We start from the raw sequence: 26,525 nt of genomic DNA, 5'->3' as shown, positions 1-26,525 counted from the left end.
CAACAAGGGAACAGAGTTGGTTTCAAAAGCATGTACTTACCTTGCCGTAATGATAGCCCAAGCTTGCCCATTGGCCAAAAACGTTCTCCAAACTTCCCAAACTGCTCCTTTTCTTCCAAGAAAAATGTCACTGTGGTAAAAAAGCCATTATTTTGTATCTGATTATACCAGAAACTTGGTTGATACCTAGCTAAACACCGCCAAGCAAAGCAAAGTGACAGCCAAGACCAGATGTGGGCAATTATTTTGACCCGGGGGGCCACAGAGAAAAAATTTAGTCTAGGGGCCGGTGTGTACGTGTATAAACTGGACAAAAATATAAACCCAACACTTTGCTCCCATTTTCTATGAGTTGAACTCAATGATCTAAAACTTTTACTATGTACACAAAAGACCTATTCCTCTCAAATATTGTTCACAAATCTGTCTAAATCTGAAGTGTGCAGTTTTGCTTTATTGGGGGTTAGAACAGCAGTCAGTATCTTGCAGTGCAACACATCCCCTTAGCATAGAGTTGATCAGGTTGTTGATTGTGGTCTCTGAAATGTTAGTCCACTCCTCTTCACACGCTCGGAAATTGGCAGGAACTTGAACATGCTGTTGTATACGCTGATCCACAGCAACCCAAACATGCTCAATGGGTGACATGTCCGGTGAATATGCTGGCCATACAAGAACTGTGATGCTTTCAGCTTCCCAGGAATTGTGTACAGATCTTTGCAGAATGGGGCCATGCATTGTCATGCTGCAACATGAGGTGGTGGTCTCGGGTGAATGGCTCAACAATGGTCCTCAGGATCTGTAATGATATTTCCGTGCATTCACAATGCCATCAATAAAATGCACTTGCGATTGTCGTCCATAACACACTCAAGCCCATACCATAACTACACCTCCACTATGGGCCACTCGATTCAAAACGTTGACATCAGTAGACCGCTCTCCCACACATGCTGCCTACCATCTGCCCTGAACAGTGAAAACTGAGATTAACCCGTGAAGAGAACACCTCTCCAGCATGCCAGACACCATCGAATGTGAGCATTTGCCCACTCAAGTCGGTTATGACGACAAACTGTAGTCAGTTCGAGACCCCGATGAGGACGACGAGCATGCAGACGAGCTTCCCTGAGAAGGTTTCTCACAGTTTGTGCAGAAATGATTTAGTTGTGCAAACCAATTGCTGCAGCAGCTGTTTGGTTGGCTCGTCTCAGATGCTCATGGAGGTGCACCTGCTGGATGTGGAGGTCCTGGGCTGGTGAGGCTACACATGGTCTGCGGTTGTGAGGCCGGTTGGATGTACTGCCAAGTTCTCTTAAAAGCTTTTGGAGACATCTTATGGTAGAGAAATGAACATTCAATTCACAGGCAACAGATCTAGTGGACATCCCTGCAGTCAGCATGCCAACTGCACGCTCCCTCAAAACTTGCAACATCTGTGGCATTGTGCTGTGTGATAAAATTGTACATTTCAGTAGTAGTCTTTTATTTTGGGCAGCAAATGGCCCACCTGTGCAATAATCCTGCTGTTTAATCAGCGTCTTGATATGCCACACTTTTGAGGTGGGATTGGTTAGTTTGGCAAATAAGAAATGCTCACTAACGCAGATTCAGACATCCATCCATCCATTTTCTACCGCGTATTCCCAGAAATGGGAAAGAATTCCACTTTCAAAGCTTCAACAATTAGTTTCCTCAGTTCCCAAACATTTATTGAGTGTTGTTAAAAGAAAAGGTGATGTAAAACAGTGGTGAACATGTCCTTTCCCAACTACTTTGGCACATGTTGCAGCCATGAAATTCTAAAGTAATTATTATATGCAAAAAAGAAAAAAAAGTTTATGAGTTTGAACATCAAATATCTTGTCTTTGTAGTGCATTCAACTGAATATGGGTTGAAAAGGATTTGCAAATCATTGTATTCCGTTTATATTTACATCTAACACAATTTCCCAACTCATATGGAAACGGGGTTTATATATATATATATATATATATATATATATATATATATATATATATATATATATATATATATATATATATATATGTATATACACGCACACACACACGCTGTATATATGCTGTACACAGTATATCCATCTACATATTTTACAATTGACAGAACGCATCAAAAATGCAAAAAATGGTACAAATACGGCAAAATATAATCTCAGAGGCCATATCACTTTTCTGCAAAACTTAGTTGTAAAAATCTGCTTCCGCGTGTGTCCTCAACACAGACTAGCTGTTCTAGAAACAGACTCCACCCACTCTGCTTTGTGCCTTGAGTTGCTGTGATGTAAATTACCGTAATAACCTGAATATCTCTGAAAAACTCAGATTCCAACCATTGAAATATGTGATATAGTTAATGACTTACGATAATTTGACACTGCACGTCATAATGGTGGCTACCGTTTTGATACCTAAAAGTAAAAAAATGTACACAAAAATTTTTTGGTGGTATTTCGCCTGGGTCTGGCCAAAACAAAGCTCATGGCAGAAAAGTGGAAAAGCAATTAATTTGATAGGTGAGTGATCACACATGCTGGGATTGATTGGTTTAGCCTGCAGCAAACTGTTATGAGGCTGTTGTCATGCGATGGAATGTATTTATATTCTACTGACTGTTTTTTTAATTCCCCCGATCATAAAAACATGGTAGAAAGTACATTCTTTGGCAGCTCAACACGGAACGTGTGCTTTTGTTTTCGTTTTTAAATACGAAACGATTGCGTTTTTCAAGGGGCGGTTTGCAACTCGAGCTGCATTGGAGGTATGCTAGAAGGAGTAAATATAAGACCCTCCCTCCCCCTCACACACATAGGCCAACACAAACACGTAAGCAGGGATTGGATTGGAACACAATGGTTACTTGTGAACTTTTTCATGTTTTTTAACTTGAAAGAATACAAATATTCACAAAAACTTAAAATGCTGGAGGGACTCAACTTGGGTTACACATATTTCTGACTGCCCTATAACATCTCCTAGCCCAGACCTGGGCAAATTAAAGCCGGGGGCGCATGTGGCCCCTTAAGCTTTTCAAGCTGGCCTGCCGGACATTTTCCAGATCATTTTTTTAGATCTTTAGGATGAAAACATTTGCTGCGATTACGATGTGAAATGATGTTTTCAAATTGCCAAAAGTGTTGAACTATACAAAGTATTTCAATGGTTGGAATCTGTCATTTTGCATGATATACTAGTCACTATGGCAGGGATCACCAATCTTTTTGAAACCAAGAGCTATTTCTTGGGTACTGATTAATGCGAAGGGCTACCAGTTTGATACACACTTAAAATAGCCAATTTGTCCAATTTACTTTTAATAAATAAATAAAAAAATAAATAAATATATATATATATATATATATATATATATATATATATATATATATATATATATATATATATATATATATATAATGGGTATTTCTCTCTGTCATTCCGTCCTACATTTTTTTCCTTTTATGGAATGTTTTTTATAGAGAGTAAATGATGAAAAAAACACTTAATTGAACGGTTTAAAAGAGGAGAAAACAGGACAAAAATGACACTTGAATATTTGAAACATAGTTTATCTTCAATTTTGACTCTTTAAAATTCAAAATTGAACCGAAAAAAAAGAGAAAAACTAACTAATTTGAATCTTTTTGAAAAATTAAAAAAAATTATTTGTGGAACATCATTAGTGATTTTTCCTGATTACGATTAATTTGAGAATTTTGTTGACATGTTTTAAATAGGTTAAAATCCAATCTGCACTTTGTGTCAGAATATATAACAAATTGGACCCAGCTATATTTCTAACAAAGATAAATCATTATTTCTTCTAGATTGTACAGAACAAAAATTGTAAAAGAAATTCCAAAAACTTTGAAACAAGATATAATTTGATTCTACAGATTTTCCAGATTTGCCAGAATATTTTTTGGGAATTTTAATCATAATTAGTTTAAAGAAATATTTCACAAATATTCTTCGTCGAAAAAACAGAAGCGAAAATGAAGATCCATCCCTCCATCCATTTCCTACCGCTTATTTCGTTTGGGGCAGCAGGGGGGCACTGGTCCCTATCTCAGCTACAATCGTGCGGAAGGCGGGGTACACTCTGGACAAGTCGCCACCTCATCGCAGGCTAAAATGAAGAATTAAATTAAAGTGTATGTATTATTCTTTACAATAAAAAAAAATAATTTACTTGAACATTGATTTAAATTGTCAGGAAAGAAGAGGAAGGAATTTAAAACGTAAAAACGTATGTGTTTAAAAATCCTAAAATAATTTTTAAGGTTGTACTTTTTTCTCTAAAATTGTCTTTCTGAAAGTTATAAGAAGAAAACTAAAAAAATAAATTAATTTATTTAAACAAGTGAAGACCAACTCTTTAAAATATTTTCTTGGATTTTCAAATTATATTTGAGTTTTGTCTCTCAGAATTAAAAATGTCGAGTAAAGCAAAACCAGCTTGCTAGTAAATAAAAAAAAATAAAAAAAGATAGAGACAGCTCACTGGTAAGTGCTGCTATTTGAGCTATTTTTAGAACAGGCCAGCGGGCTACTCATCTGTTCCTTACGTGCGACCTGGTGCCCACGGGCACTGCGTTGGTGACCCCTGCACTATGGTAATTTAATTAGTTACTATGGTAATTTACGTCACAGCAGCTCAAACGAGTCACCAAGCAGTGTGGGTGGGGAGCGTTTCTACAGAGTGGCGAGCCTGAAATGCGGATGTTGATCGAGAGGGGTGTGGCGTTCATATGTTGTCAATATTCAGTGTTTTATCGTTCATAGTTAATATTTTAAATCCCTCGATCTTTATTTTCATGTACATTCTGGGTGTCTTATTCAGTACAAAAAAAAAGTAAAATTCCATTGTATTTTTTAGGGCGGTCTGTCCATAACGATTTTTAGCTTTCAATCAGACATTATCGTGAGGTTTTGTATTAGTGTTCCTAAAAATAGATATACTGGTTCCCGGACACATTTTTTTCCCTCTACATTTGGCCCCCCGAGTGAAAATAATTGCCCAGGTCTGCCCTAGCCCCAATTTAGCACTGACCCTGATAAAATGAATGAAAAATAGCATCATTTAAAAAAGGTACCCTGACACTACTGAATATGAGCTTTATGTGTATAGTATAATGACTACATTCAGTGCAAGTCACATGCATGTTACTTATTATTCAATGGACCAAACAAGAAACACCACAGGTCCATTTTAACCTCCCCACTCCCTTTACTGTCAAGTAACTTGAGGTCATAATGTCTAAAAGGCGGTAGAGAAAAGTACCATTTAAAAGCATTCCCTCTCCAGGCGTTCACTCTGAATCCACACATTTAGCAGCTCAGCGGTTCATTCATCGCTTATGAAAACACAAGAGCAGTTCCTGAATAGTGTTGAGGGTGGTTTGAATTAGAGTAGATTGCAAAAGTGAAAGTGGCACGCTAAAGTTCCGCTCCTGTGATCATACTGTATTGTAGACACTCCCCGGGGCCGTGATCTGCTGCATATCTAAGGCTGGATAATTACATCAACACGGGGTGGTCTCGGCATGTCAGCAACAAACTGGAAACATATGGCCAGCTCTAAACATTAAGGCTGGAAATAATTGTTTATGTCAGCTTTGTGCGGCTATCGGTGTTAAATGAAGAACTTCCAGTGCACCCCTAATGTTGAACATGTTATGGATATTATATAGAGCGTTTTCTATTCAGGCCCCAGTACTCTGAAATGCCCTACCGGTAACAGAGATGCTACCTCAGTAGAAGCATTTAAGTCCCATCTTAAAACTCATTTGTATACGCTAGCCTTTAAATAGACCCATCTTTTACACCAGTTTATCTGCCGTCTCTTTTCTGCTTTGCCCCCCTCTCCTGCGTGGAGAGGTAATTAGGTGACCACAGATGACGCGCTAGCTGTTTGAGACACTTGTGATTAAGGGGCTATATAAATAAACTTTGATTGATTGATATTAAAATATGTTTTCCCATTGGAAATAACGGAAGTAGAACAGACTTTATGTATCCCACATGAGTGAGATTTGACAGAGGTGTAAAATCCGGCCACCATTTTTGTAGTTCTTATGGCTTCAAGCTAACCAGCACCCGAGCAGACTCCTCCACCTCAAAAACATACTTTGCAGGTGAAAAAACGGGGCAGTTGTTTGCCTTTGGAAGTGTTAATGTGCGAGGAGTGTTCAAAAGGAGTGTTTTGAAGAAGTGGCTGACAAGTTAGCATCGCTGACAGTGACGTCATAACCGTCATTGTTTACTGAAGCAGAGATGGTGACTGTGTGTTATGATAAACGCCATAGATTTATCAGATTTAATTTTTTATTATCTATAGCAGGGGTGTCAAAAGTGTGCCAAAGAGGCCATTTGCGGCACACAGCTAATGTTTTAAAGGCCCATGGCACATTCTAAAAATACTATTGAAATAAACTAAAACATAACAAAAGTGAAATAAAAAAGCTTAAAATGTGAAATGTAATTTAGAAAAAGTTGCAATGTTGACTAATGAAACAAAGCAGTTTTTTTTTTCCTTTCAAACTGTCATTGCTCAAAACATAATGAATCAAAATCAATGTTATTATGAATTATTGACCTATCCAAGGTTCCCATTACTTCACATCAAATATTCCACGCAGAAAATATTTTTAATGGCAGATTCTGCTTATTTTGTGTGTTTGCCATTAAAAACATAGTTTTGTTTGACAAAAAAGGGCGGAAAAACAAACAAAAAACAACATAAAAAAACTAAAACATTTTTAAATGAGGGATGGATGTGAAGTTGATGTAGACTCCAGAGATTTAAGCGTTAAATACAAAATGTATGTATGCCCAGGCACACCATTTTCATCATTTCATGACCGAAGCAAAACACTTTTTACACTTTTATACTGAAATACATACACCTACAACTTATTAAATAAAAACATAGAAAAAACTACCAGCAGCGGTAAAGTTTAGATCCATGAAGGAAAGAAGAAAGTGAATGAATGTTTATAACTGAATACATTTACATATGTATACACATTGGTTTTCTTTTTTTCTTTTTTTTTAATGAATTAAGTAACGTTTATGACAACCTTTTTCCAAAACACGATATAGAATGTGAGATACAACAGGATAATGAATACGTTTATCATTTGTTTTCAAAACACTTACAAAAAAGTGGGACCCCAAAAATTTACTGTGGGACCCCATTTTTATGACTTGATGGGGTCCCTGGGACCCCACCCACTTTAAGAATCCCTAGCGCCAACACAGCAGTCAACAAAGGAGAAAAAAATGCTTCATTTAAATAAATATATTATTTATAAAGCAAGTTCGAGTATCATTGGCAAATTTTCACCTGCGTGCTGCTTGCTTGGCACGCATATGTGTCCTCTTTTTGGGATTTCAGAATAGGGTCAGCCTACACTATAGTAACACACGACACACATTCTGTGGACAGAAATGACCTGCAATGGAAAGTTGCTGAAGGAGCTACTCAAGGTAATAAGTACAACATGTTGTCAAAGTTTACAAATAAGCCATATGAAAGTGATTCAGAGAAAACCATATTAATCAAAGTAAACCATAACAAAATAAACTCCCCCCAAATACTCCCACTCTAACTGGGATAATTAGAATTGTGTGTATGGGAAACTGGACAAAAGAGTTGGGACACAGCAGGAGTCTTATTACAAGTATTCTTCAGTGATAGAAGATTGTCATTTTCTTGTTCTTTTTGCAGATGTTTCTCAGCTTTCTGTATGTATTACTTAAAAAAGGCAAATTGGTGTAACATAGTGAGAAAATACATAATTTTTAGATGTTCTGATCAGGGTTTTATGATGCCCATTTCGATGTCGATAAATCATGAGTGAGATCGGCCGATACCAATACCAATGTCATGTATTAACTGTAGATTTTTATGTATATATGGTGAGTGTTATTGAAAGATTGAAAATACCAACATACTATATAAACTCCCTATTCTTTTTTTTATCATATATACTTTTTTGAACAAAACAAAATCAACAGCACATAACTAAACACAAGCAAAATGACTGTCTACTACACCAGTGGTTCTCAAATGGGGGTACGCGTACCCCTGGGAGGTACTTGAAGGTATGCCAAGGGGTACTTGAGATTTTTCAAAAATATTCTAAAAATAGCAACAATTCAAAAATCCTTTATAAGAATATTTATTGAATAATACTTCAACAAAATATGAATGTAACTTCATAAACTGTGAAAATAAATGCAACAATGCAATATTCAGTGTTGACAGATTTTTTGTGGACATGTTCCATAAATATAGTTTATGTTTAAAATATTATTTTTTTGTGATGAAATGTTTAGAATTGAGTTCATGAATCCAGATGGATCTCTATTACAATCCCCAAAGACGGCACTTTAAGTTGATGATTACTTCTATGTGTAGAAATCTTCATTTATAATTGAATCACTTGTTTATTTTTCAACAAGTTTTTAGTTGTTTTTATATCTTTTTTTCCAAATAGTTCAAGAAAGACCACAACAAATGAGCAATATTTTGCACTCTCATACAATATAATAAATCAGAAACTGATGATATATGTAACAGGGTCAATTTTGTCTTGTAAATAATGTATTTTCTAATGTTTTATTATTGTTATAATTACACAAAATATGTAAGTTTTTAGTTATTTTTATATATTTTTTTCCAAATGGTTCAAGAAAGACCACAACAAATGAGCAATATTTTGCACTGTCATACAATATAATAAATCAGAAACTGATGACATATGCAACAGGGTCAATTTCGTCTTGTAAATAATGTATTTTCTAATGTTTTATTATTGTTATAATTACACAAAATATGTAAGTTACATGTAAATACCTGAATGTTGTTTGATGTTTTGTCAATGTGGAACCATTGTCTCGTTGTCCCTCCTACTGCAATAATTACTGTGACACCTGTCTTTTTATGTGCGTTGGACACGCTCTACAACTTCCCTTTTTGTCTATGATAACGGGAGAGGGGCTCGACGATGGCAGAAAGTTTTTGATGACAATTGTATTCTGTATTATCAGTAAGGTGCAGTGGAGAAACCCATAGTGTCGGTCATGTTCCATAAATGACACACAACGCAGAGGAAAAGACCACCGGTTACACATAGTGCTGTATTTTACTTCTTTATCTCTTTTTTTTTAATCAAAAATGCTTTGCTCTGATTAGGAGGTACTTGAATTAAAAAAATGTTCACAGGGGGTACATCACTGAAAAAAGGTTGAGAACCACTGTACTACACATTACAATTATTGTCCTCAAAGTCCTCCTGTGTCCAGGGAATTATTCCCTGAGTTTCTAAACATCAACAAAAACAATGATAAAAAAAATATATTGTAGAAAAAAAAATCGACCTCACTCTAGTATTGATCATATACTGTATACTGCCCTTGGTAGTATACAGTATTCAACACCAATTTATGGATCGATATAATTGAGCTATATCGCTAATCAATGTTCCCACTAATTTTTCATGTAAAGTATGTGAGCAAATGAATGAGCCAGATGGACTTGAATGCAGCAACCATGTATAAAATTCTAATGACATTTACCCCATACCTGAGACCGTTACTACTGGTCACCAATCACACAGTACACTTCAGGGCTACAATCAGTGCTTTAACACACCTGTGAAAGTGGTGCACATATTAGTCAAATGAAATAAACAAAATGGAGTAACCCAAACAAAGGTAATTAACCCACCACAATATCAGGCAGGCAGTTTATGTGCACAAAACTCCACACTTCTACCAGGGTATTGGGTTTCTGGTTCACACTATAAAAGTGGCATGGATTGATTGTTTGATTGATTGAAATGTTTATTAGTACATTACACAGTACAGTAAATCCATCCATCCATTTACTACCACTTGTCCCTTTTGGGATCACGGGGGGTCCCTGGCGTCTATCTCAGCTGCATTCGGGCGGTAGGCGGGGTACACCGTGGACAAGTCGCCACCTCATCGCAAGGCCATATTCTGTACAATTGACCACTAAATGTGTTATGACCGAAAGGACAAGATCACGGGTACAAGCGGCCGAAATGAGTTTCCTTGCCGGGTGGCGGGGCTCTCCCTTAGAGATAGGGTGAGAAGCTCTGTCATCCGGGAGGAGCTCAAAGTAAAGCCGCTGCTCCTCCGCATCGAGAGGAGCCAGATGAGGTGGTTCGGGCATCTGGTCAGGATGCCACCCGAGCGCCTCCCTAGGGAGGTGTTTCGGGCATGTCCGACCGGTAGGAGGCCACGGGGAAGACCCAGGACACGTTGGGAAGACTATGTCTGGCCTGGGAACGCCTCGGGATTCCCCGGGAAGGGCTGGACGAAGTGGCTGGGGAGAGGAAAGTCTGGGCTTCCCTGCTTAGGCTGCTGCCCTCGCAACCCGACCTCGGATAAGCGGAAGAAGATGGATGGATGGATGAATGCCTATTAAATGGTAACACCCGAATAAGTTTTTCAACTTGTTTAAGTCATGGTCCACGTGAATCAATTCATGGTGCATGTGCATTATTTTTAAAATGTAGTGGTTGCAGCATGGTGGACCAGGGGTTAGTGCATGTGCCTCACAATACAAAGGTCCTGAGTAGTCCTGGGCTCGGGATCTTTCTGTGTGGAGTTTTCATGTTGTCCCCGTGACTGCGTGGGTTCCCTCCGGCTTCCTCCCCCCTCCAAAGACATGCACCTGGGGATAAGTTGATTGGCAACACTAAATTGGCCCTAGTGTGTGAATGTTGTCTGTCTATCTGTGTTGGCCCAGCGATGAGTGGGCGACTTGTCCAGGGTGTACTCCGCCTTCCGCCCAAATGCAGCTGAGACTCCAAAAGGAACAAGTGGTAGAAAATGGATGGATGGATGGTTGCAGACATCAAACAAAACTCATAAAACCAGAATCAACACTTACCCAGTAGCTAGCAGGTCTGCTCACCAAACACTCCAAGTGAGGCTTTGGGGCTAAGGGAAGGTCGCAAGGCTTCCGCACTTATTTATAGCCACCCCAGGGTACTAAAGGGCTACCCGTTCTAGCACCTTCTACAATGTCACATTAATAAATGACAGTATAATATTCACACATGTTCGGCGAGTGTGGGTGTACAGTACTTGCTTTATTTCACCATAATAAGAGTTCAATCAATCAAAGTTTCCTTATATAGTCCTTAATCACAAATGTCTCAAAGGGTTGCACAAGCCACAATGACACCCTTGGCTCAGATCCCACATCAGGGCAAAAAAAAGGGACCGCCGACCACAAAATGGTGTATCCTGAAGAGACGGTCAAAAAGTGGCTAGAAAACAGTCTGTGAAACAAAATCTATGAAACATTTTGACCAATGAACCACCATGTTATGTAGACCCCAAGGAAGTGTTTAAATGTACAACCCCCCGATAATATGACCTCTATATAAACAGCGACAGACACACATACCACGCTGTTAATGACATTGATTGGCTGTGTGTTTTGTTTAGTTCTGTTTCAGCACCCCTGGGTTTGTTTGTGTTTTGGTTACCACGGGGGCTGATGAGTTTCACCTGCCTCTGATTAGTGTTCGGGACGCTCACCTGCTTCCAGGCACAAATCAGAGAGCTAATCATTCCTGTTTTTTGCCATCATCAGTCTGGCTGTCTTTGTTTGGTCCTGCAACATGTTGCATCGAGTATTTCTATGATTCTTGATCGTAGTTCATGTGCTAAGCTTCGCCATAGCTCCCATGGTATCGGAATGCTTTTCTGTATTTTAATATTCCTGCCTGATTTATGAAAATAAATCATATTCTTACCTGTGCATTGCCTCCAGAGTTTCTGTCTGCATCTTGGGAGAATGACCCATGCATTAAAATGCGACCCCGACGTAAAAGAAGACATCCAGCAGCATACACTTATGGAGAAGTTGGATGAAGACAGAATTAGTGGCTCTCTGATTAGTGCCCGGAAGCAGGTGAGCGTCCTGAACACTAAAAAGAGGCAGGTGAAACACATATGCACCCATGTTAACCAAAACACAAACAAACCCAGGGGTGCTGAAACAAAACTAAGGTAGTCTCTAACTAAACAAAACATGATCCGGACAACGAACCACGACAGACCTGACAGTTACAGTTTATGTGTGGTGTTGGAGTTGTACAACTTTTTGTGTGGCTGTGAACACATCAGTGGCTGAGTCTAATGCAGGGGTGTCAAACGTACGGCCTGAGGGCCGGATCAGACCTGTGAACAGGTTTTATCCGGCGCGCGGGATGAGTTTGCTAAGTATAAAAATGAACCTGAAATTTTTGAATGAAAGAAACTGCTGTTCCAAATGTGTCCCCTGGATGGCACAATAGCAATTATTTGTATCTTTTTAGATGATGCTACATATGTACAAAATAAACCACATGATGTTAGTACATCAGTCGAGGAAAATGATCAAACTACATAAATAACATACTGTAATTTGATTTTAATATACCTTTTTTTTATCTTGATTGAAAATTAACACCAATGAGTTGACTGATGAACATTATCACATAACTTATACAGAAAATATAAATCATAACAAATAAAGATGGAATACTATTAACTGCAACATGTAAGTGTAAAAAAACAACAACATTATGATTTGTACATTTTCAGAATGTGCTTGTTCTTTTTATAAACAATGAAAGCAATCTGGTGTTGTCTTTAATTTAAAGTTATCGTACACTGTTTTTACCAGTTCGGCCCACTTGGGAGTAGATTTTTCTCCATGTGGCCCCCGATCTAAAATGAGTTTGACACCCCTGGTCTAATGAGTGCATTTATTGGCGCAAGTGAGGGAGAGAGCGCGGCTGCTGTTGATTGTGTCGCGGTTCGTACGGCAGAAAATGACTAGTTTTGCTTGATAATAATAACAGCTGTAATCACACCAATGTTTTTGGTGTGATTACAGCCGACCATAAACAGTTTTGCTCGATAAAGTGATCGATGGACATTTGACGTACGCTTAACAAAAGTCTAGCATTAAGTTTTGTGCAACTTTAGGGGGAACTTTAGGGTATTTCCACCCCCCCAACCCTCCAAAATTCCAAACCTTACATATAAACAACTTATATGACTTTAAGGCCTTTGACTGAAGGAAAAAAAGTTGACCCTCTGGTCTGTATGAAGGGTGAGTGTTGAAGTTTCCTTTCCTCAGACAAGTTTGGGCTGAGAGTTTCGTGCAAACTCATCTGACAGGAGCATGAAAGCAGAAAAAGGCAGGCAGCTTGAACGTAAAATCCAAAACGGACCACCCACAGGTGAAGAACATACAAAAGCCAAAACCAGTGAAGTTGGCACATTGTGTAATTTGTAAATACAAACAGAACACAATGATTTGCAAATACTTTCATTTCCATTTTCTACCCCTTATTCCCTTTTGGGGGTTGCGGGGGGCGCTGGCGCCTATCTCAGCTTTCCAAATACTTTTCAACATTTATTCGATTGAATAGACTGCAAAGACAAAATAATTAATGTTGGAACTGAGAAACATAATTTTTTTAGCAAATAATCCTGAACTTAAAATTTATTGGCAGCAACACAGTGCAAAAAAGTTGGCACAGGGGCATTTTTACCACTGTGTTACATGGCCTTTCCTTTTAACAACACTAAGTAAACGTTTGGGAACCGAGGAGACCAATTTCTGAAGCTTTTCAGGTGGAATTATTTCCCATTCTTGCTTGATGTTCAGCTTAAGTTGTTCAACAGTCCGGGGTTTCCTTTGTGGTATTTTAAGCTTCATTTTGCGCCACACATTTTCAATGGGAGACAGGTCTGGACTACATGCAGGCCAGTCTAGTACCTGCACTCTTTTACTATGAAGACAGGCTATTATAACACGTGGCTTGGCATTGTCCATGGTACCGTTGCTTGGATGGAAACATATTTGACTCCAAAACCTGTATATACCTTTCAGCATTAATGGTGCCTTCACTGACGTGTAAGTTACCCATGCCTTGGGCACTAATACACCCCCATACCATCACAGATGCTGGCTTTTGAACTTAGTGCCTATAACAATCTGGATGGTTCTTTTCCTCTTTGTTACGGAGGACATGACGAGGACATGACGTCCACAATTCCCAAAACCAATTTTAAATGTGGACCACATTCGTCAGACCACAGAACCCTTTTCCACTTTGCATCAATAAAGGGAGCAATAAAGTACTTTCTATTTGATTCTATCAGTCCATCTTAGATGAGCTCGGGCCCAGCAAAGCCGACGGCCTTTCTGGGTGTTGTTGATAAATGGCTTTTGCTTTGTATAGTAAAGTTTTAACTTGCACTTACAGATGTAGCGAAAAACTGTAGTTACTGATTTTCTGAAGTGTTCTATGTGGTGATATCCTCGCCCCATCTGTGTTTGTGAATGAATGAGCATTTCATGGAAGCTGCTTTTATACCCAATCATGGCACCCACCTGTTCCCAATTAGCCTGTTCACCTGTGGGATGTTCCAAATAATTGTTTAATGAGCATTCCTCAACTTTCTCAGTCTTTTTTGCCACTTGTGCAAGCTTTTTTGAAACATGTTGCAGGCATCAAATTCCAAATGAGCTAAAATTTGCAAAAAAATAACAGTTTTCCAGTTCGAACAATAGATATCTTGTCTTTGCAGTCTATTCAATTGAATATAAGTTCAAAAGTATTTGCAAATCATTGTAATCTGTTTTTATTTATGAATTACACAACATGCCAACTTCACTGGTTTTGGGTTTTGCAGTAGATTTCTCCTACATTATTCTCCTACTTCTTTAATTCATCTCCTGGGAAATGCCAAATATCGGAATGCTTTTATTTCTCTCATTTCCACAACATCAAATATTTATTTCACTTCTTTCAACATTGCCTTTTTTTCCCCCATAACCAAGAAGTCTGAGAACGCCAACAAATAAATAGGTACAATTTGGAACAGGGAAGCTTTCCTCTGGAAAATACCAGGGTTGAAAGAGTCAAACAGGAAATGGATGAAAAGACCGAGTTGGACAGGAAACAAGGGCTAAACAGACAATTATTTGACAGAGTAGAGCTGATGATCTGGTAGATACTTTGCACAGCGTTTGAACTTGTCAGAGCAGGAAACTCAAGTGAGAATGTTTCATGTCAGCATGTCAGTAGGCCGACTCACTGAGACACGTGTGTTCAATTACATCATGGAGGTCAGCCATATGTTTGTTTTTTTTTGTTCCCTTTTCAAGTTACAAATGTGAGAAGAAACTGGTTGTAAAATCTGAAGATGCAAAACAATCAACTGCTAGCTGTTTTTTTTTCCCTGCTTGACTTTGTTTTTTTGGGCATGGAAACATCCACTGCCGACTGCTAGCAAGGATGCCAAAGACATCATCAAAAACAGTAAAGTTGTGGGCTGAAATTCAGAAAAAATAAGCTTTAAAGAATAAAGTTTAGTAAAGAAGAGAGGAACATTTCTTGTCTTAGTTTGAAATATAGTTTTGAAACAACATTAACTGTGAGAAATGTTGACTGACTACATTTTAAAACATTTTATTATGTGCATATATACAGTTTGGTCCTTTCCCACTTTTTGATAGCTGGATAGATAGTTTTATATCCAATATTTATTGTAACAATTCGATGTGCCAGGATGCAGAGACGGCAAACAAAGACCTGTAACAGGAAATTGCATAAAGCTCAAACAGGCGTAGGAAGCACAAAACACAAAGCAACACGTTGCTGATCAAAGCAATAATGATAAGAAGCATCCTGAGCCAGCACTCACACTAGAAGTATGAAAGTAAAACAAAGTGAATATAAACAAAATACAAAAAAAACCTTTTCATAACCGCCATGTGAGATCATGACAACCTGTTCGGGCTGTGTGGTGTGGATCCCAAAAATGCAGAGGCAAAAACCAGAAAGCAAATGGTCTTCTTACCATGAATTGATGAACGTGGACCCCCACTTAAACAAGTTGAAAAACTTATTCGGGTGTTACCATTTAGTGGTCAATTGTATGGAATATGTACTGTACTGTGCAATCTACTAATAAAAGCTTCAATCAATCAATCAATCAATCAATCAATCAATCCTCTTCATTGTGAGTGAACACAATGAGGTAGATAACAAAAGGGCTAAAACTAGAGCACCATGGAAAATAGAAAGTAAACCAAAAAAGAAACTAGGATGCTGCTCAGGTTTGTGAACCTTCCATTCATTCTATTTCCAATTCTGAAACACGTATCAAAAAATAAAATTAGGGCAGTTTTTCGATTTTTATTGGATATGGCAGATTTTAAAACGAACAAAAAGGGGTTGATTTTCAATAAAATGTTGACATAAAATTGGATTTTGTGCAGTTTCCCTTTTAGGGATTTTAATTTAAACACAAAAATCTGAAAAAAAAAGTTTAAAATGCAAAAATGCGTGATTATCTGTGTCATGACAAATTGATCCGGAAGCAGTATTTTAGTTTTTTCTTTGTTTTTAACATGTTTTTAGCATAACGGTAACATCTTTGTTCAGCAGGAGTCCTCTTGTCGTTTTAAAATAGTATTGTTAAGGAGATGTCCAACTTTCTTTTCAGAAATGAAATTAGAAAAAAATGGCCCGAAATTTGTTTTTTGATTTGCATTTATGAATTGGAAATAGAATGAATGGAAAGTACACGGACCCGTGTACCTTCCGTTCATTCCGGGCCACATTTTCTATTTTCATTTCTGAAACAAAAGTTGAACAACTATTTTAATGACACTTTTTTTAAACTGTAATAGGACTCCTACTGATCAAAGATTTTACCGTTATGCTAAAAACATGCTGAACGCAAAGGAAAAGCTAAAATACTGCTTCCGGTTCAATTTGTCATCACACAGATAAACACGCATTTTTGCATTTTGGATGAACGTATATTTGATTTTTGTGTTCATCTGGAAAAACAGCACAAAATCAATTTTAATGGCAATATTTTAATGAAAATAAACCCTTTTTTGTTTGTTTCAAAATCTGCCATATATAATAAAAGTCGAAAAACGGCCCTCATTTTATTTTTTGATTCGCGTTTCAGAATTGGAAATAGAATGAACGGACGGTATAAGGACCAAAACGGATGTTTTTTTTTGTAGTCTGACACCGGAAGTTTTATTTTCAAAGTAAAAGCGGGGATACCACGGTACCTGTGTGTCTGGCTAAATGTCTTTGGAGCCCTACCAAACATATTTTAGACATGGCACAACAAGGTCTGACGTCTGCATATGCAGATATCCACATGCACATACATCACTAAAGTGGAGGCAAAAAGGGATTCAATCTTGCATCCGAGCACAGATTTTCTTACAGGACAGTCGGCGGTCCTGTCTCTGAAATCACCACTTCCAGCTCCGGTGTTAGAATATGAAAATAAATACATTTTGGTCTGCTTTTCAGTTTCAATTTCTGTTGATATGTGTGGATTTATTTCTGCAGAAGTCTTGGAACTTTGCGCCATGGCTTAAGTATTTTTTTTGCACGTTAGCCAGCGTCACAGGCAGACGGTAATTATCTCCACTTTTCAAACACAATCAGGATTCCTCCAAGGACACTCCATTCATAACAACAAAAGACTGTCATGGACATTATTGAATACAGGGATTTAATCCCACATGATTGTCTTCTGCTCCTCTTGGCCCGTTATAAATCGCTTGACTCACTGGAACATGACTTCCTTTTTTAGCGCTGGAACACACTGGATTTGGTATTAAATTTCAGGAGATAATTAGAGGACTTTATGATAATATTCATAATTTTGTCTTACTAGCGTAACAGTTTGGAAGGGAAATGGTGACAGCCGGTGGTATATGCAAAGACTTCATGTAAATAGGGTGCTTTGCACCAGTTTTATCAGTTGTGCACACAGACTTAGTAGATCACCCGCAACACACACACACACACACACACACACACACACACACACACACACACACACACACACACACACACACACACACACACACAACACACACACACGCACACGCAGACACGCAGACACGCAGACACGCACACGCACACACACCCACACACACACACAATCTTATAGTTTGCGTACACTATTTGGCTCTAATTGGAATCAACCTTTTGTAGTTCAGGGCCTAATAAGTTTAACACGCATGAGTAATACCAACAGCTGAGTGCTGTATTTTCCGGACCATAGGGCGCACCGGATTATAAGGCGCACTGCCGATGAGCGGGTCTAGTCAGGTCTTTTTTCATACAAAAGGCGCACCGGATTATAGAGCGCATCAAAAGGGTCATATTATACTTATTTTTTTTTCTGAATGTAAAACACTTCCTTGTCGCTTCACCACGGGTGCTCGCTTCAAACTTTTTTTATACACTGGTACGAGCAAGATGGCGGAGTGATCTGATTTACCGAAGGCTGATAAAAACTGTGACTTATAGCCGCATTTGAATTGCGAGTAGCAGTGGTCTAATATATTATCGCCTCGGGTAGGACAGGTCACGTGTTGGTAAAACGCTGGTAATACCGTTTTAAGTTTCGCCTTATTAAAGTCCCCAGCAACCGAAATAGCAGCATCAACATGAGCTGTCTGGAGTTTGTTTACCTGGTCGAAGAGTTCCGAAAGCGCGGTCTCAACGTTGGCCTGGGGTGGAATGTATACTCCGATGAGTATGACTGATGTTAGCTGCCTTGGTAGGTAAAATGGGCGGCATTCGATGATGAGAAACCCCAGGTCCGGTGAGCAGTGTTCCCTTATCTTATCCACACTGCTCGGTCCACACCTGTGTTTATTCACCATAAAACACACGCCTCCGCCTCTTGATTTCCCCGACGACTCATTCCTGTCGCTCCGCTACACGGAGAAGGGCTCCAAGCTGATGGCGTGGTCTAGAACCTCCGGTGTGAACCAGGTCTCAGTGAAACACAGGACGTTACAGTCTCTGATGTCCCGCTGGAACTTAATCCTCGCCCTGATGTCGTCCAGCTTGTTCTCAATTGACTGGACGTTGGAGAGAAGGATGGAAGGGAGAGGCGTCCGGCTCGCATGTCTTCTGACACGGTTCCTTATTACCCCTCGGCTGCCACGGTATCGATGGTGTGTCCGCCATTCTCCTTTGTTGTTGTTGCCATGGACTCTGAATTCTGCCGGCAGTTCCTTCAAGAGGTCCGAGTTTTGTTGAAGTTGGTGAGTGGTTTTTAAAGTTATAGCCAAAAGAGTCTGTTGGTCATAAAAAATTGTTGTACCGTTGGTCGAAGTAAAACAAACAAAAAAACTACACAAATTAGCCAAAATACGCAAATCTTGTGACGAGAGCGTAACGGAGCAGCGCCATCTTGGTTTATTTTTATCAAATAGTTCAGCTGAATGTTTTCCAGCAACTGTCGTTTTGTGTCTGTCTCTCTCTCGCTCTCACTCCAGCTCCACCTACATCTTTCCTCCCGGCTGCTGCTAATAAAGGGCGACATGTGATTACATAAGAAGGCCTACCTGGGCCATCCACGCACCTGTCGCTGTCTTCGAGGCCGGTCCTGGCACACCCCGTTCCCGCAGGCCACGCCCCTTTCCACAGCACAATATGGCGGAAAAAAAACGCCAATTAAAATATCTTACCTTATACACACAACATAATAATACTCGTATGTTGAAGCACAGTACCATCATCAAGCGGTGCGGCTTCATAGCTTACCAAAGTTGTACTAAATCATTTTGATGGATTTTTGGGTCTTTCTGATGTCGTCCTGTGTGTCGTCGTATATCGACCACCCAAGTACCACAAAGACTTTATAAATGACTTTTCTGAATTTCTGGCCGAAATCCTGCCCAAATATGATCGTGTCTTAATTGTTGGTGATTTTAATATTCACACCTGCTGCCCAGACGAACCTTTATCCAGGAGCTTCCTGAATGTCATTGACTCTTTTAAGTTTGTACAGTCTGTGTGTGGTTCTACACACGAACGCGGGCATACACTAGACCTCGTACTGTCTTATGGTTTTATTGTTGACAATGTTGTTATTGGTGATGCGGTGTTCAGTGATCACAGTCCTGTTATGTTTAATTTAACTTTTGAACCTGATGTAAAGCCGCTTGCCGTGCGTCATGCGCGTGTTATTAGGTCTGACACTGCAGCCGCCTTTTCTCCTTTGTTTACTGAGTCCATGCAGAGTATATCACACCCTGCAGACACTGAACAATTGATGTACTCTTTTCTTTCGACATGTTCTAAGATTCTGGATAGTATAGCGCCCCTCAGAGCTATACGTCCCAAACCAAAACAGGAACCTTGGCTCAATGAAACCACACGCACAGCTCGGCGTGAGTGGCGAAGGGCGGAGCGCAAGTGGAAAGGGGATCACTTGGAAGTCTCCTATCAAATTTTAAAAGAAAACTGTCGAAATTATCAAAGTGTGGTTAAAGCTGAGAAAACAAAATATTTGTCAGACTTAATTTTAAATAGCATCAGTAAGCCACGTGTTCTTTTTAATACTATTAGTAATGTTCTTAAACCGAATCCAGCCACTTCACTGGAGATGACAAGTGAAACTTGTGAAAAATGTCTCTCCTTTTTTAATGATAAGGTTGCTTCTATTCGGGCAAATCTTTCTCGTTTTCCATTAAGTTTTAATGTGGCCACTCAGTGCTCAACTGTGTTCTGTCACTTTGAGCCTGTGTCCATGCCTGAACTTACAGGAATAGTCGGCAAGCTAAAACCCTCATCATGTTCCACAGACCCAGTCCCCCCTCGCTTTTTTAAAGAAATCTGGGACACTATTGATTTGTCTGTTAGGAACATTATCAACAGCAGCTTGATTTCTGGCTGTGTCCCCTCCTTTTGTAAAAAAGCTGTTGTTGAGCCTTTGATTAAAAAACCAGGTCTTGATCCGACAAGTTTGTCAAATTATCGGCCCATTTCCAAATTACCTTTTGTGTCAAAGATTTTGGAGAAATGTGTTCTGGCACAACTACAGCCTTTTTTAGATGAAAATAGCACTTTAGATCCATTTCAGTCTTGATACAAAGCTTTGCACAGTACTGAATCTGCACTTTTAAAGGTTTTTAATGACTTGCTTTTAATGTCTGATTCTGGCAGCTCTGCCATTTTAGTGCTTTTAGATCTTACAGCTGCCTTTGACACAGTCGACCACACAATTCTTTTAGACCGCCTGAGAGACTGTGTGGGTGTCAGGGGGACTGCGTTAGAGTGGTTCAGATCTTACCTGTCTGAGAGGTCCTTCTCTGTCAGGCTGGGGGACGCCACCTCCTCTTCTGCCCCGCTTTACTGTGGTGTCCCCCAAGGATCTATTTTAGGCCCCATCCTGTTCGCTCTTTATCTCCTCCCTCTTGGAGATATTTTTAAGAAACATGGAGTGTTTTATCACTTTTATGCAGATGACTGCCAAATTTATATGCCGATTTCAAAAAGCCACGGCCCCCTGACACCCCTTCTTAACAGTCTATGTGACGTCAAGGCTTGGTTAGCCAAGAATTTTTTAATAATGAATGAGGGAAAAACGGAAATTTTAGTTTTTGGTCCGGCCCTCACTGACTTGGGACCATTGCAAAATTATGTGCGTCCCAAAGTCACCAGCCTTGGCGTCACTATAGACAGCGATTTTAAACTAGACAAACAAGTCAATGGCGTTTTAAAATCGTGTTTTTATCACCTTCGTCTTTTAGTAAAGGTTAAACCGTTTTTATCTTTTAACCTTTTTGAACAAGTCGTGCATGCTTTTATTTCAAGTCGCCTTGACTACTGCAATGCACTTTATGCTGGCATTAGCCAAAAAGCTCTCTCCCGGTTGCAGTTAGTGCAGAACGCGGCAGCACGACTTTTAACAGGGGCCAGGAAACGCCAGCATATAACCCCAATTCTTCAGAGTTTGCACTGGTACCCTGTTCATTTTAGAATTGATTTTAAAACATTGCTGTTTGTTTTTAAAGCTTTACATGGACTGGCACCTCAATATATCTCAGACCTCATCCAAATTTACATCCCTGCGCGCGCTCTGAGGTACGAAAGCCAGCTCCAGCTCGTGGTGCCCAAGACCAGACTTAAGACCAGGGGAGACAGGGCCTTCTCTGGGGTCGGCCCTAAGCTCTGGAACACTCTGCCGCTCCATGTTAAAACTGCTTCCACAGTGGAGTGTTTTAAGTCTCGTCTTAAGACCCACTTTTATTCTTTGGCTTTTAACACTACGTGAGTTGTGTGGTCCTCTGTCCTCTGTTGTCCTCTGTGTTTTTTATACACTTTTATTTTTATTTTACTGTTTTAATTGATTTTACCCTTTAAAATAGTTTTTAATCATATTTGTTTTTATATTGTTTTTATTGGTTTCTTTTTTATTCATTTTTTGTTTTGTTCAGTCATTGGTGGAGCATAATATTGTTTTTAACATGGCTGTGCAGCACTTTGGAAACGTTATTGTTGTTTAAATGTGCTATATAAATATAGTGGATTGGATTGGATTTGATTTTGAGCGCTGTGTGTAATGTTCTATATTTTCAATGGAACATATACAATTTTACTTGAGTCATATTGCAGTCTACACGTATCTCTTATGTGTGACTGCCATTATATTGCAGTCCACATGTATCTCTTATTTGTGACTACCATCTACCAGTCACACTTATTATTTCACCATGTTCCAAAAAAAAAATGCTTCGAGGTCGGTAAGCACAACCAAAATTATTCCGTACATTAGGCACACCGCGTTATAAGGCGCACTGTCAAGTTTTGAGAAAATGAAAGGATTTTAAGTGCACCTTGTAGTCCGAAAAATACGGTAACTAGACCAATATTTTAAAGTACTGTGCATGCAGATGTAAAAAAAAAAGCTGCTGGATGCCAACGACTGATGATACTTAAAATGCAGCAACCGCCATTGTGGGGACTAAACAAAAAGGAGGAGGTTGTGTGTATATAGATGTATATATATATATATATATATATATATATATATATATATATATATATATATATATATATATATATATATATATATATATATTCTTTAACAATATATATATATATATATATATATATATGTATATATATATATATATATATATATATATATATATATATATATATATATATATATATATATATATATATTTATATATATATAGTTAAAGAATCCACTTATTTGCTTTTTTTGACCACGTGGAGTGCTGCTATTGGAGACTCTGTGGTTCACTAAATAGTGCTAAAACTGCTCAAGAGAGTTGCCATTTTTTCAACTCTAATTTAAGACCACTCGCTGGGGAAAGCATATTTTTGGCCATCCATGGTCATATTTCAATACATTAATATAAACAAGTGTGGTTGTATTATTTGATTACATCAAATGATGTTCAAAAGGAACGGATAAATGGACTTGACAGTCATCATCTTGCGTGAGTGTGGACAAATACCTAGAAGCTGGCGGTGAAGGGTTTCCTCACAGTGTTGACGTGTGGGAGGTGAAGGGCTGAGAGGCTGCAGGCAGTGTGGGAGTCACACCGCTGACTCACAGTGATGACCTCATACTTGTTACATCTCAACAAAGATGTAATTATTTGGATAGAATATGCGATTTTTCTTTTCACCGCACAGTCTGCTAAGCGTCCACTCATGTCTGTGTTGTTTAGACATAACATTTGGCTGGGTTCACAGTCAATCGACTTTCATTACAGTCTTGCGGACAGGAGGCGTGGCTAAAAGGGGCCGTTGTTTGAAGGGATTAGATTCATGTCTTGGAGTAATAGGAATGGAAAATTGTTTAAAAATATATTTTGTATGAAGAGTCAATAGAATGAAATAAAAAGGTTTACTTTGGTTTTTCAAGATTGCTTATGATTTAGTTGAATGTTTATCTTGTGTGACCTGACTGGGAATCAAACCATGGAACAAAAGACTGATGATATTTAAGCCCAGGGGTCCCCAAACGTTTTTACTCACGGGCTAAATTGGTTTGAAAGAATTTGGGTTTATATGTATCTACTGTTTTTGCTCCCATTTTTCATGAGTTGAATTTGAACATCTAAAACTATAATATGTACACAAACGACCTATTGCAATGGCATCGCTTTTTGTCTGTCATATTTTTGGGTCGTTTTCACTATTTCTGCATCCTAAATGGCTGTCAAAGTACACCAACTTGTCGGAATACGACCTCAGACTTCTTCTGTCCAGGTGACAGGAATGATTTATGATCTACAATAAACTTCCAGGGAGAAAGGGAGCGACGAAACACCTCGCCAGTCGATCATGACGAAATTGTACATCACATTGGCGCTATAATTAGTTAGTATGCAATAGCGCTTATTTAACAATATCACTAATACTTGGTTAATATACATATCACAAAATGTAAATTAGGTAATGTTGGCTGTTTTGGAATGTTTTTTCTGAATTTTATTGGCTGTAAGCGGAATATTATTTATGTTTATTTACAAGTCAGAATGCATAAAGAAAAAAATTCCATCCATCCGTTGTCAAGACTTTCATAATGACTGTGAACGATACACAAAATTCCAAAAAAAGTGCAGTTCCCCCCTGAGATCGGTAGGTTGTGAGTTCAAATCCTGTCCCAGTCATACCAAAGACTAGAAAAATGAGACCCATTACCTCCCTGATTGGCACTCAGCATTAAAAGCGTTGTAATTCTGGGTTAAATCACCAAAAATGATTCCCGGGCATGGCCACCGCTGCTACCCACTGCTCCCCTCACCTCCCAGGGGGTGATTAAGAGTGATGGGTCAAATCATTGGTGATAATCATTGGTACTTTAACTTTTTAATCTACTGTACATACTGTATATATTTATATATATATATATGTGTGTGTGTGTATATGTATATATATGCTGTGTGTATATATATATATATACACATACATATACAGTATATACATATATACACACACACACATATATATATATATATATATATATATATATATATATATATATATATATATATATATATATATATATATATACATACCTACATACATACATATATAATTATATAAATAGATAGGCAAAATAGGTGTGCAATGAAATGTTTGGAGGTACCACTCGGAATAACGCCACTATGGGTGAGGGACTAATAAGGACTAAAGTGACAGCTGAGAGTGAAAAGTAACATCCATAGTGCTGGAGCCTATCTCAACTGTATTCGGGTGGAAGGCGGGGTACACCCTGGACTAGTCGCCACCTCATCGCAGGGCCAACACAGATAGATAGACAACAAACACACTCACATTCGCACACTAGGGCCAATTTAAAGTTGCCATTCAACGTATCCCTAGGTGCATGTCTTTGGAGATTGGAGGAAGTTGGAGTACCTGGAGGGAACCCATGCAGTCTCAGGGAGAACATGCAAACTCCACACAGAAAGACCCTGAGCCTGGGGATCGAACGCAGGGCCTTCGTATAGTAAGGCACATGCACCAAACCCTGTACCACTGTGTTGCCTGTGAAAGAAACACCGATTTCCAAAACTGGGACAGGTCCAAAACATTTGGGCAAGATCGGCTTTCCCTTGATAACACCTATTGCAAATTGGATCCAGTCCAGGGAAAATGCGGGTCAGTTTTCTTTTGGACTAGTGGACTCTGGAGGAGTGGACTCGTTTCAAAATCTGGTTCCAGGTATCTTTCTCTATTTCTATGTTTTGTGCCTAAGGCTACGTTGCACTCAAATCACCAGTGAGGCATGCACTGATGTCTGTTTGTAGTTTGGAGATTTTGCCCTTGGAATATGGATTTAGCTTAAGTTAAATAATCTGTCAGGGTTGCTGGTGGAATATTGGGAAAACAAAGGATGTGCTTTTGTACAAAGTGCCTAATTTGCAAATATCGTAGAACTGGTTTCTATGAAGGCCATATTTGTGGGCTAATTGATCAAAGGATGCAAATGTTTCATTAATGTAAAGCTCACTGATGGATCGAATCCTGGCAGTCTCCATATTTACTAAAAAGGGTGTATATAAATGGTTTAAGTCAATTGGATACGAGAGAGGCACATAGTGAAGTCCAAAATATTGTTTACATTGAGCCCAAATTTTAAGAGAATTTTTAACAAGTGCATTATCAGACTGAGCTAAAAGTGACAGCGTCTGAGAAAGGCATACGCGACTTTAGGGTAGAAGAGTTGCAAGAAGCTTCCTCAATTTGCAGCCAAGGTTGTGGTTGGTTGCTAACATTGCACCAGTGTATTATGCTACAGATGTTAACATCCCAATAGTAAATACAACGTTTGGTAGAGACAACCCACATAAGTCCCTGGGAGACTGCAAAGTGTTTTTCCAAATTCTATGAGTCTTTTTGTTCCAAATAAACTTTGAGATCGAGCAGTCAAGATCATGGAAAAAGTGTTTTGGGATGATAATATGTAAGCATTGAAGAGGTGCAAAAATTTATGGAGAAGATTCATTTTGGTGCAATTAATTCTTCCATCCATCCATCCATTTTCTACCGCTTATTCCCTTTTGGGGTCGCGGGGGGCGCTGGCGCCTATCTCAGCTACAATCGGAGCAAGGGACTAAAGGGAGAAAA

General features: G+C 38.9%; 1 protein-coding gene across 3 annotated transcripts in view; it reads left to right on the top strand.

Moving 5' to 3' along the window:
- Positions 1–26,525, top strand: part of LOC133563247 (uncharacterized) — a 74,425-nt gene that overhangs the window by 1,281 nt on the left and 46,619 nt on the right. For 2 of the 3 annotated variants that reach the window (XM_061917270.1, XM_061917269.1), the window contains exons 2-3: positions 11,837–11,977; positions 25,278–25,619. The exons of the other annotated variant lie outside the window; for it this stretch is intronic. In XM_061917270.1, the coding sequence (XP_061773254.1) occupies positions 25,282–25,619 (338 nt within the window). In that variant the 5' untranslated portion in view covers positions 11,837–11,977; positions 25,278–25,281. The remainder of the gene's footprint in view (positions 1–11,836; positions 11,978–25,277; positions 25,620–26,525) is intronic. 3 annotated transcript variants of the gene reach the window in all.

The sequence above is a fragment of the Nerophis ophidion genome, linkage group LG12, assembly GCF_033978795.1.
Source record: "Nerophis ophidion isolate RoL-2023_Sa linkage group LG12, RoL_Noph_v1.0, whole genome shotgun sequence".
Classification (NCBI taxonomy): Eukaryota; Metazoa; Chordata; class Actinopteri; order Syngnathiformes; family Syngnathidae; genus Nerophis; species Nerophis ophidion.
This window is presented reverse-complemented; position numbering and strand designations above follow the sequence as displayed.